At 55.2% G+C, this 12575-nt stretch overlaps 1 protein-coding gene across 1 annotated transcript; it reads right to left on the bottom strand.

The window, feature by feature from the left end:
- Window positions 1-58: 58 nt before the first annotated feature.
- RASAL3 (RAS protein activator like 3) lies at window positions 59-12484 on the bottom strand. The gene is made up of 17 exons (XM_057709266.1): window positions 12170-12484; window positions 9594-9764; window positions 9360-9438; window positions 9202-9263; window positions 8770-8840; window positions 8088-8214; window positions 7903-8001; window positions 6929-7471; window positions 6449-6593; window positions 6051-6195; window positions 4922-5158; window positions 4633-4834; window positions 4408-4526; window positions 3092-3482; window positions 2659-2816; window positions 2070-2133; window positions 59-1964 (listed from the first exon to the last, which is right to left on the bottom strand). Exons 1-17 carry the CDS (start codon window positions 12482-12484, stop codon window positions 1821-1823), a joined length of 3072 nt encoding a protein of 1023 aa, XP_057565249.1. The 3' UTR covers window positions 59-1820.
- Between the last annotated feature and the right edge of the window lie 91 nt (window positions 12485-12575).

Raw genomic sequence — 12575 nt, 5'->3', positions numbered from 1 at the left:
CCGGCGCGCCGCCGTGACCTCAGCGCGACAGCCCCGCCGCGCCGCCATGATGGGGAGGTCCGGGGCGCCCCCCCGCGCCACCCCGGTGGGGGGCAGCCAGCAGGCGCGCGGCCATGTTGGGAGTGGCCAGACGGGTGACCCTTAAAGGGCCCGCGCGGCCTGAGAGTCCAGGGAGAGGCTCTGTTACCATGACAACACTCTTGTCCTCTTGCCCTCAATGGCTTTTCATCACCCCACTGGTTCTTCCAATGCTGAGCCTGTTAATAGTACCAGAAGAGTGGGGAGGGGGCAGAGAAGTTCCCCCATGGGTCACTCATAGGTCATTGAGGACTCCATATGGCCAGTCCTTAGCCTTCAGTCCCCTGCTCCCAATCAGCTACATTCCAACCATAAGCTCATTCCCTCCTTCCACATTATGCACACTGGACTTCAGTACCTCCATGCCCATAGAGCTACTCTAGGTCCCCAGTGCTCAGACACCCTTTTCCACCTAACCCCCAGGATCACAGTTGTATAATGCACATGTAATAGGACAGCTGTTTCTCCCACCCACTACTAATCCACATGTCCAACCACCCATCTATCCCCTCACCCATTCATCCACACACTAAGTCGATCAACCACTCATCTACCCATCCAGTCACCTAACCACCTATCCAACCACTCCTCTGACCACCTCTCTGTCCATCCTATCCATCCATTCCTCCATCCAAACACTCACTCAAACCAACCATCCACCTCCCGTGTATCTACCCATCCATCTACTACCCAAGTAAATACCTACTTATTCAAACAACCAAGCAAGCATCCACCCATCTCTACAGATAATCCTTTCACCCAGTCACCCAAACATCCATCCATCGATTGCATGTTTGTTTGTCTTCTCCACTAGAGTGTAAGTCCCATGAGGACAGGAGTCTGTCTGTCTAGTTCATTACTGTTTCCCCACTGCCCAGCTCAAGTCTCAGGAGACCTCAGTAAATGTACATGCAATACATATAACCACTTAATTAATTCAAATATTTATTTCCTATTATGATCCAGGCCTTTTCTAGGCAGACATACCCATCCCAGCTAACCACCTACTCAACTACTCACCTACCAGGGCAAACATCCAGCAAATGCTAACCTATTCATCTGCCTATTGTCCTATGCACCCTATCCCTCACCCATCCACCCACCCATGATTCAAATGCCCACTCCTTTTCCCAATGACCACCCACAGAGCTTAACCATCTTCATACCTACCCACTCCTTCCTTCACCTGCCTCCCAGACCCATGCCCTCACTGTGTGAGGGAGCTGGTGTGGGATTTGGGGCCCTAGGAAGATGCTGTCATCTGGGATCTGGGAGTTAGTGGAGGTGGGATCTGTGCTTCACTGAGAATCAAGTGCTACCCCTAACAATGACAAATACCTTTCATCGAGCACGTTAAACTATGGGTCTTCTACTGTGTAAGGGACTTCAGATCCATTTTACAAATGAGGAAATCAAGGATCTGAGAGAGTGCGGGCTTAAGGTCACACAGCTGGTGAGAATCTTCCTATGTCACCCCCTTCCCCTGAGACCTCCAATTAAGGGAGAGTTTGGGACAATTGAATTGAGCCAGAGGAATTTCTTTCTGATTGGTAACAGGGGCAAAAAAACCATCACTTTTTTACTGAAATCAACATTTTACTGGGCAACCTGATAATGCCAGACTGGTTGGCACCTACAGCTCCACTCCCTACTGCAGGCCACGTGGATTTGAGGCAGGGGTCGGAGAGTCCCCTAAGACCGCTTCTCTCTGCTCCCAGAGCACTTAGGGCCGATTAGGCAACTCAAGTGGTGTCTCCGTTGATGCAGGGTGCTTTGAGGGTCATTGGTTGGCTCCGGGACACCGATGTCCTGGGAAGAAGCTGCAGGCTCTGGATAGTATCCTTCAGCTGGGCCTGAGTACTCTCTATCTCGTCCAGGCGGCATTCCTGGGGAGGCAGCGGCAGTGGACTCAGAGCCAGAGGAGGGTTGCACCCAACTCTTGTTCCCTCACCCAGCCCAGATCTGCCCGAGCGCTCGGGTAGGAGTCTCACCAGACTTTTCAGCCGGTGGCCCTCGTTGGTTGGAGGATCGCGCTCTGGATCCAATTTCGCGGTTCTGTGGGGATCGGGGTGTAGGGGAAAAGTCAGAGACTAAGGAACTCCCCTCCGGCTCTTGGTTGAAAAGTCGGGGACTCAGGGGCGGAGCTTCGAATGGAAGCGGGGTTTGTCCAGGCTGGGGGCGGGGTCTAGATCAGTCTGAAGAAGGGCTGCTGAATTAGCGCCTGGACTGGCAGGGATGAAAGCACCAACCAACTAACCAACCGTTGGAGGCGGGGCTTGGCCAGTCCGAGGTGGGGTCGTGAGCGGGATGGGGTAGTGCCCAGACTAAGAGATAGTGGGTCTATCCCAACTTGTTTGGGAGGGGCTGATTGAGGGACTGGACGAGAGGACGTCCCAGGGACTTGGGGTGGGTGGAACTGACCAAGAGGCGGGTCTTAGGTGTGTTGGGGCGGGTCTTGCAGAGGGGACGTGGCCGTGTCAGGCGTGATTTGGGTGGGACTGACTGGGAGGCGGGGCCTGAGCCGATCTCTTTAAAGTAAGCCCACCTGGGGGCGGAGCTAATGGAGAGGGCGGGGCTTACCCTTCTCGGAGTCTGGTATCCAGGTCCCGAAGCTGGCTCCGAAGCTGCTCCTGCTGGTCGCTCAAGGCCCGGATGTGGGTGCTGAGTGACTCCACAAGGATGGACAGCGTCTTCAGATCCTGGCGCAGGGCAGCCACCTCGCACTGCAGCTCCGCCAGCTGTGGGGAGGGAACAGTAACCTGAACCACCGTCCTGCCCCTTCTCCCCAAGGACACTGACCTCCCTGTCCCCTGTGTTCTGCCTCCTCACCGCCCTGCCTATTGCGGAACGATGCTCTAATTGTGCAGAAGAGGAAACAGGCTCAGAGAGGGTTGGGTTAGGCCTGGGTCACACAGCACAGCAAGCTCGGTATTTGAACAGAGACCTGCCCATCTTTCAGTCTTTTTGCAGTCCTGTCTCCCCACTCTGTTTGCGGACCTGGGCTGTGCCTCACCTTGCCCACGGGTCGGTGAGTGCCCAGCGTCTGGTCTCTGTCCCTTGGCTGGTCCAGCTGGCGCTGCCAGGGAACCGACGGCTTCCGAGGCAGCGATGCTGAGGCTCCAGTCCAGGGCCGGCCGCGGGGCGCGGGTCCAGTGCGTAGTGAGCCTTTGGGTCGTGGCCACGGCCCTGCAGATGGGCGGCGGCGAGCCGGGCGGCCAGCTGGGACGCTCTGCGTGCGCTGTACCGGCCGAGGCAGCCGCGGGGGCTGCTCTTCCTCAGTCCGTGGCCGGGCCCAACTACCTGCGCCGTGAACGCTGCGCAGGGACTGGCTCTTGGAGATGAGAGGGGTATGCTTGGAAAGGTCTCGAGGAGCCAGAAAGCCAGGCTTCTCTCCTGCAGAGATGCTGGGGGTGGGATGGGGGAGCTTAGACCCTTCATCGGTTCCTTAGCTGACCTCATCTCTACCTCCGACCAGAAATAACCCCACCCCTGATCTTTTACTTCTATGTGACCCTGTCGCTGAAGGGATCACATTTTGACTTCTGATCCTGTCCTGGACTTCTGACAATAGTTCCTTCTGTGACCTTTGACACAACCTCAATTTAACCTTTGATTCCTCTCTAGCCTTGTCCCTGAACTCTGACACAGTGTTACCCTTGACTTGAGCCTCTCTGTAACCTCTGCTTCCAATCTGCCTGGACTTGACCTCTGCTCATAACGGTACCCTCTTCCTTCCCCATCTGACTCCCTCTTGTCCCCAACCTCTGACTTTAAACTGACCCTGTCTCAGCCTCCGGAAAGAACATAGTCCCTGACTTCTGACCCCCAAAATGACTCTGCCCATAACCCTTGACCCCATCTGACCCTGGGCCCTGGGTGACCTGTTTACAATATGAACCTGTCCCTGACCCTTGATGATGTGTCTTAACATCCATCTGATCCCACTCTGACCCCTGATTTGACCCCATCCACAACCTCTCACTGAAACCTGCCCCTTGTTGCTGACCACAATGTCATTTTCTCTCTGAGCCCAGATGTGACCTCTCCCTGATCCATGCAATGCCTAATCCCCACCTCAGATTCCAATCTGACCCTGTGCCCACCCTCTGATCATACTGTGAGCCCCTCCCTGACCCCTGAGTTGGCCCTGTCTTCAGCCTCTGACCTCCATCCTACACTGTCTCTGACACGGACTCCAACATGACCCTGTCTCTGACACCCGGCATGATCCCGTCTTCACCTCTGACCACAGTCTGTCTCTGTGATGTCTTTGGTCCTTCCCCTTCTCCCACCCATCAGAACTGGACAGACTTAAGGCAGGTAGGTTACCTGGAGTGGACCTGGGCTGAGGGTGGTGGGAGACGCATTGGCACAGACACAGGTACAGGTCGGCCCTCTTCAATGGCACGCAGGATGGTGGGCAGTGGTTCCAGACTGTCACGGGTTGCCTGGTAAAGCATGCAGGGAGGATGCTGAGCAAGCTCTCCAGGACCAGAGGCTCCCTACTCTTCTGCCTCCCTACCTCATGCTCTGGGCTTTGGGCTCAGGCTATACCTGGTCAAGTTCAGCAAAGATGGTACAGAGCTGGGCATGCAGGACTGCCAGCTGGAGGGCAAGGTCACTGCTGCCCTGGTAACCACTGGGTGCTGTGTCCACATCCACCATGGCTACTTGGTCCAGGAAGTGTTGCATGGCAGGTCCATGATCCTCCAGGAAGCTATTCATGAAGCTCATGTAGGCCTCCTTCTCACCAAACCTGGGTCAGGGCCCAACGGAGTGGGTCAGTTCAGGCACCTGCCACCCCCATGGCCCCAGCATGGCCTCCCAGCCTCCCAGTACCTACGGAGCATGGTTGGCAAGGTTCTGGATGACCTTTGCGATCAGTGTGAGGGTGCGGGCTGGGCCAGGAGCCGGGTGCTCTGGTGCTAGGCCAAAGAGGCTGGGTGACAGAATGGCAGGACACAGGAGCCGCAAGAAGAGAGAGGCACACACTAGTCGGGGCCCCAGCGCCTCAGAGCCACGTGCCTTGCATGCTTCTCGCCAGCCTGAGAACACAGTGCCCAGCTCTGCTGGGAACCAGCTGGGACAGAAGAGACAGTGGTCAGAGGGGGAGGATATGGGCATGAAGTTCATGAACGATCAAAGTCCTAACATCAGGGGTCAGGAGACACCTGCTTCTGGGTTTCACGATTGAAGACCTTGGGGATAATGATGCTTGGGGTTACAGGTCTGCTTGGGATCAGGGTTTGTTTGTGCTATAGTTATTGTGGTGACTTCTGGAGTCAGTAATCTTAGATTTGGGGGTACAGGTTCACATGAGGACAGGGGCCATGAGCTTCGGATGTAGCTATAACTGGACATGAAATTGGGGTGCCATACAGAGTACAGGATGTGAAATAGGATGGGATTGGAGTTACAGGGTCAACTATGTTCAGAAATCATGAGATTGGTATCCCAGGTGACATGGGATTAGGCATACAGGTTAACCTAGGGTCAGAGCTCAAGGAATTGGAATCCTAGGAATCCCAGGAATCCCAGTTACATGGGATTTGGGATACAGGGTTACTTAAGGTCAGGGATCATGGAATTCAGGGTATGGCATTACTGGAATCAGAGCTCATCGGATTGAGATTCTATGTTAATTGGGGTCAAGTGACATGGAATTAGGGTATGGGGTCACCTGTAGTTTAGAAAACAAAGAATTGGGTCCCAGGTTACTTGGGGTTAGGTAGAATGACATTGGGAATGGGTTGTCAAATTTAGTGAATAAAACTTTAGTATAAACTGTTAAACTTGAATTTCAGATTTAAAAAATGAACTTTTTTTTTTTTTTAGTATAAGTATTTCCCAAATATGGTAGCACATTTAACTGGGTATCCTGTATTTTATCTGGAAACTCTAATCTGGAGTCAGGGTTAGCATAGTGGCTGAGAGGCAAGGGTAGATTCAAATGCCGGGGCCCCGATTCTCACTCGTAGGAGTGGATGATGTTTTCAAAGACCTCCTTGCAGCTGTTTCGCAGTCTGATCTGGTGCTGGGGCAGCTCTGAGGCCGGGCACTTGCTGGGGTCCACCTCACAGTCCTCAGTGGAAGCACAGAGACGCTGCACAACCTGTCCTGCAGTCCAGCACAGCCAGAGAGGGGCCAGACCATGACCACCACAACCCTTAACACCCGGCCTCCAATTCTATCTCCAACTTACTCTGCAGGCACCTAAAATCTTGAGGAACCCCTGATTCTTTCCAGGATCCCAGCATTACCAGGGCACCACCCACTACCAGAATCCAAGTTATCCAAGGATTCTCAGATCTCCCCTGGGGTGCCCTAGCCTGCTCAGCTAAGCCTCTGACCCCTGCCCCACTCTGCTTACCCAGCGTCTCTTGGAGGTAATCCTGTGCTACCAGCTTCATGTACTCATCGATGGCCTTGGTAGCCAATGTGTTTTCCCGGAACAGCAGCGCCTCACGGCCTCCACTGCGTGCCAGCTCCGCAGTGCCCAGGTCTGTCACCAGTGCCTGGGCATAGTGGGGTTACATTGGGCTGGGCGCAGATTGAGTCGGGGGGAATCCCTGCCCTTGGCGGGTCCCTCACACCTGGGGCATAGACCCCGCTCCTCATATCTGATACCCAGGCCCAGCCCTCGCTGCTGGGGCTCTTAGCAGGCGGGAACCTCCAACCCTCAAAGCAAAAACTTGGGCCTCAAAGTGCAGAGGCTCAGCTCAGACCCCGCCCCTCAAGCTGCCCCGCCCCTCGAAGGTGCCTCTCTAGTACCGTCCGCGCGAGCTCCCCACTGGAGGGCGCGTTCGGTCAGCCCCTGGTCACCCGGGTTCGTCCCGTCGCGGCGCCGCACCTGAGCCCGGCCGGTGGCCCGCAGCACGCGCACCATGGCAGCCGCCAGCTCTTCCTTGGCCTGAGCGGACAGCGCGAGCTCGAGCGCCCCGCAGAGGCGCGCGTAGTGGAAAGTGAGAAACTCAGCCAGCTCCTTGTAGCGCTCGGACGGCAGCACGCGCAGGCGCCGCGCCCGGATCCTTGCCCGCAGCGCCGCGCCCGCTGGCGCCCCGAGCAGCGGGAACCAGCGCTCCAGGCCCGCAGCGGGCGCGCGGGGGACGCCCAACTCTTCCAGCGCCAAGGCCACGCGGCCCAGCACCACGTCCCCCGGGCCCGCTCCGCGTAGCCGCAACGACAGGCGACGTGCCGGCGGCAGCGCCTCAAAGTGGAAGCGTTCGGCCCAGAAGAGCTGGCCGGGGCCAGCCCTCGGAGTCGTGCGCGCCAGCAGCGCGCCGTCCAGCCACAGCTCCGCGCGCACTCCCGGCGCCCCCGCCGCCGCTCGGGGCAGCCCCTTCACTTCGTGCACCCACACGCTTAGCCACGTCTCTTCCCGCTCCACGTTGTCCTGCGGACCGGAGTAAGGGTAGGAGGGTGCCGTCGGTGCTCCACTTTGGGCACCAGAGGGGGTCGCTGGGCCCCTGGGGGAAGACAGTGAAGCCATGGGGGTGCCAAGATGGCTATGCGGAAACCCTCTAGCTTTTCTGGGCTCTCGCACAGAGCTCGGGGCTCCAGGGCACGGAGGAGTAGCCGCGGGATGGGGCCTTGGCGACTGTCTGGGGGTGCAAATAGGGCTCGGATTGAGTACAGTCCGAGCTGTACAAGGGGCTGGTAATAGATGGGACTGGGGGAGGATCTCGGAGGGGTTGCAAAAGTGTAGGAGGGCAGGTGTGTCCAAGGGGCAAGGTTTTTTGACCCGAGTGGGATCTGGGGTGGGTGAAAGGGGCGGGGCCCGGGCTGTGGGAGAGGCCTCCAGGTCCGACCTTGCGCCCTACAGACCTGACTAGGCTGGAAGTGGCGGCGAAGGTCCTCGATCCAGCGGTCTCTCTCAGCAGCCGAGCGACAGGAGAAGCAGCGGCTCCCGCCCGCCCACGTTACCTGTTGAGGAGGGGGATCCAAGGGTGCGGTTGAGGCCAAGGGTGGAGCCAAAGGGTCAGGCGAGGTGAAGGGTTGCCTGCACTTACCTGAAAGCAATGGGGCTCCTCCACGAGGCTGGGGTGCAGCGGCCAGACCCGCACGTCCCTCTCGGCGCCCAGGTCCAGTTCCGAGAGCGTGGCCAGCGATTCCCGAGAGCCTAGAGCACTGGGGGATCTGGTGAAGGCGCACGTGAACAAGCTGTCATTCCAATCCACTACCCCTACCCCACCCATCCCCTACAGCCTGAAGGGTGGAAGGAAGCCGGGATAGACTTGAACCTAAATTGGACTTGAATCTAACTTTTGACACTTTTGACACATTCCTCACCGTCTGAACTCCAGTCACACTGGCCTTGTTTTTGTCACTTCATCCATCTTCTTGACCTTTGCACTTGCTGTTCCCTGTGCCTGGAATGCTTTTCTTGCCCCTTTTGGCCTAGTTAACTTCCATCTATCCTTCAGATCTCAGCTCAACTGTCCCTTCCCTGATGCTCCCAGATCAAGGTGTTGACTCAGGTGCTGTTTTAGAGTTATTGTTTCAGACTCTGCTTCCACCCTTCACAGGTGGGCTGGCTCAGTTCTAAGGGTCTTTCAGTGGCCCCAGCATTGCCCATCATGGGGCAGCACAGAGGGCCGCAGGGGATATTTGGTGAAGCTCAGAATTATAGGCAGCAGGAAGGGGAGGGGCAATGTTGAATCCCAGCCTCTTCGGCTCCTCAGAGACACTCACCCATCCCGGGAAGCATTGGTTCCTAGCTCCGACCTGACCTTTTTCTTCTCTTTCAGCCGCTTGAGCAGCCCCTGTGGGGAAGGGGATATCAGCTGGGAAGAACCCTGTGCTCCTTCTTCAGCTCCTTTCCCCCCAGAGTGTCCTGGAAAATCTGTTGGTCTTGAGGGATCACAAGCTCAGGCTATATTCACAGGAATATGGAAGGCAATCAACATCTCCCAGTTCTAAAGCACCAATCGTATGCTTTCCTACATTCTCTGTGGGCTTTTCATAAACAGCCCTAAGAAAGAGCTTCTCTTACTGGCTCCATTTGAGATATGGATGCTATGGCCCAGAGACGGTCAGTGACCTGCCCAAGATCACCCAGGAAGCGTCCTCCTTTTACCTCCAGAGGTCTGAAAGTCTTTGCTCTCCCCTTCATCCCCCACTTACCCGAATGTTGTGGACCTGGTTGGGGCCACCAGCCTCTGGCTCATTCTTTCCAGAGATCCGATCTGTGGGTGGTCAGGGGTGGAAGGTTTGGGGGGTGGGATCATCTACCCCACCTTGACAGGCTCCCAAATGTCCCAGCCCCCATTTCTCAAGCTTACCTGGATCCCTGAGGTTCCCCAAGGCCACCTGGATGCTGCTCTCAGAGCTAGCGCTCCCCACCCGGGGCCTGCGAGGACCCTGTCCCCCAACAGGAATGGGTGGTCAGAAAGGGGAGGCAGGCAGACAGAGAGGCAGACGTCTTTCTGTTATGCCCCTTCATCCACCCCTTTACAGCTATTCTGTCTCTCTCCCTCCCTCTCCCTCCCTCTCCTTGCCTGTGTGCCCCCTCTTACCTCCTCTTCACCCCCAAGCAGCACCAGCCTCCCATCAAGTAGGGTGAAGGCCCCAATGTTCCAGACGGGCACGTCGGGTGTGGGGGCCTCTGGGATCTGTAGGGCAGGTGGCTCCGGCTCCTGCTCAGGCTCTGGGTAGAGGAGGAGGTGCTGGAGACCTGGGGATCTTTTCTTCTCCCTCAGAACAATCTCTCCACTCACCAAGGCTCATCAAGTGTTCCCTCCTAAGTGCCCTCTCTTCCCAACCCACCCAGCAGCCATGTCAGGTGTTGGACAAGCCTCCACTCCTCCCTGGGCCTCATCCCCACTCGCCATGGGTGGTGATGGGTGGTGGACAAAGCCCCACTGACTATGTGCCCTGTACTGTGTTTACTGCTCCACACAACTTCTCTCATTTAATCCTCCAAAAGCCATTCAAAGAGCTATTATAACACCTATTTAGGAGGAAACTGAAAATCCACAGAAATTGAGTGACTTGCCCAGGGTCACACAGCTTGTGAGCCATTGAGCCGGGCTTCGGACAAAAGAATTCTCTCTCTCTCTATCTCTCTCTTTTTCAATTGACTTAGTACCATCTTTACACAAATGGAACATACACACAAATACATCAACAACTACAGAACTGTATCCATTAAACTTTGATAAGACAACACAAAAGAACTAACAAATAGCTAAGATGTTGCTGAATTGAAAGCATTTCCAATAACATTTTAATTTTAAGAAGTCCACATTTACTTAGTATGTTAAATGCTTCTGCATCTCATTTTAAATGCATGATAAATAAAGAACAAAAATAATGGTTGCAACAGATCTTCCAAGAGAGTTCAGCTTACAGTGGTCTGATTTCACTGTGAGAAATGCACCGAAAATGGAAATAACGTTACTTGCTAATTCTGCTTCTTTCCTTTTCATAGTTTCTTTCAAGGAAACTAAGCCTTTGTTCCAGGGCCTGGCTGGAACTAACAGAGCCCATGCCCAAGGGTTGTGTGCATACAAGCATTTTTCTCTTAACCAAGACAGTGAGTAGGTCCAAGAGGTTAAGACATGGGACAGCAGCCTTGGTTCCTTACATGAATAACTGGTCTAAAGGGAAAAGTGTTCAAAGTTTGAGAAAGGAACAGAAGAAGGGCAGGGTTGGGAGAGGTAATGGTGCAGTGGGAAGGCCTCCCAGAGACAGTAAGTTTACAGTGGGTCTTTTTGTTTGTTTGTTTTCTTTAATTTCTTGGCCATGCTGCATGGCATGTGGGGTCTTAATTCCCCGACTAGGGATAGAACCCGCTCCCACTGTCTGGGCCTCCTGCAGTGGAAGTGTGGACTCTTAACTACTGGACCACCAGGGAAGTCCCCAGCAATGGCTCTTGAATAGCAGACTGGGTTTTGACAGAGATGAAGGAGATTGTGGCATGAACAGCTTGAGCAAAGGCTGGGAGATGGCACGTGGCCTGGCCCAGGGAAATAAAGGGAGGGGTGAGAAGGGCTTGGAGGGCTTGAAGGCTGGAGGGGAGGTTTCAGGAAGAGATTAGTGCAGGGTGTCAGTTAGAGGAGCTGGGGTTTTATCCTGGCAGTATTAAGGAGCCATGGGAGGTGTTTGAGTAGGGAAGGAGCACGTCTGCTTGTTAGAGAGCCTCACTGGATCCTATGGAGTGGGCAATACCTGATACCCTGGAGGGGACTGAAGGGATGCCTCTGTAAAATGAGAATATGAATGATAAGAATTAAATGAGCTTCCAGGAACAGGAGGGCTGAATCAACCCTCCCAGATTACCTGTCTGTCCTAGTGTTTTACCACCAGGGGAATAAACGATAACTCCCACTTGTTACCGAATCACGTAAAATGTGGAGTCCTAGGCTAGCCCTCCATTCATGAGCTCTAATACTCCTAATATCTTTTGCTCTTCTAGATCTCTCAGTGTGACACTTAGCCCCATCTGTCATTTTCTTGTTTACTTGTTTACTGTCTGTCACACCCACTACACTATGAGCTCCATGGTGCAGGCAGTTTCATCTGTGTTGTTCACTGCTGTGTCCACAGTGTCTAAATCAGGGCAGGCCTAGAACATAGTGAATGCTCACAGACCTCTGTTTGAATGAATGAATGAACAAATGAAACAATATATCCTTCAAGGTAGGACTCGTGATTCCCATTTAACTTATGGGGAAACTGAGGCTCAAGGAAGTGAAGAAACTAAGACATGGAGGCTGGAGGACAGGAGATCAGGAGGCAGCAGAGATGGGTATCCAAGCAGGAGAGAATAAGCCTGAGCCACTGAATATGAGGAGAGACCTACTGGGGCCAAGAGCCATTTGGCATCTGGACAGTGTTACCATTAGTCTATTCCCTGTCCCTTCCCAGGGCTGGACCCCTAGCTCACAGATCCCTAGCCACTCCCACCATGCCCAGGCCCTGGGTGAGGGGGAAAGAGGGAAGAGGGCAGCCAGCCGGGCCCCAGCCACTTCCTGTTGGGCTTTTGCGCTCCCCACAACTTCCTGTGTCTGTAAGGCTGATGCTCCGGAGGCAGACAAAACCCAAGCATCCGGGCCTCCCAGCCTGGGTGGGGGAGTCACGTACCTGATGCCTCTGGCTCTGGTTCTGACTCCAGCTGTGGGCTCTTATGCCTTCCCCAGAGGGTCTTGGATAGTCGGAGGCGGCTGGTGCGCGACTCCTTGGGGGGCGCAGAGAGGACACGACGAAACAGCGAGCGAGGGGCTGGCTGGCTGCTGACTGCGGGCTCCTGGTGGCTCAGTGCCCTCCCCCATCCTGCAAGGCGGCCCCAGCGGAACCCTCCAGCCCCCTTCTCCCCACCACCCCCTGAGTGCCAGCGGTAGGAGGTTAGCGGGGATGGGGCTGCAGGTTGGGTTTGGGAGACCCGGCTCGGCGAAGGTGGGTCCATGGCAGAGATTCTCCTGGGGGATGAGAGGGTGACAATTCTGCCTAGTGTCTTCCCACATGCTGTCTTCATTTTGGCCCCCTCCCCGCTTTCA

Source organism: Hippopotamus amphibius, chromosome 15, assembly GCF_030028045.1.
Source record: "Hippopotamus amphibius kiboko isolate mHipAmp2 chromosome 15, mHipAmp2.hap2, whole genome shotgun sequence".
Taxonomy (NCBI): Eukaryota; Metazoa; Chordata; class Mammalia; order Artiodactyla; family Hippopotamidae; genus Hippopotamus; species Hippopotamus amphibius.
This window is presented reverse-complemented; position numbering and strand designations above follow the sequence as displayed.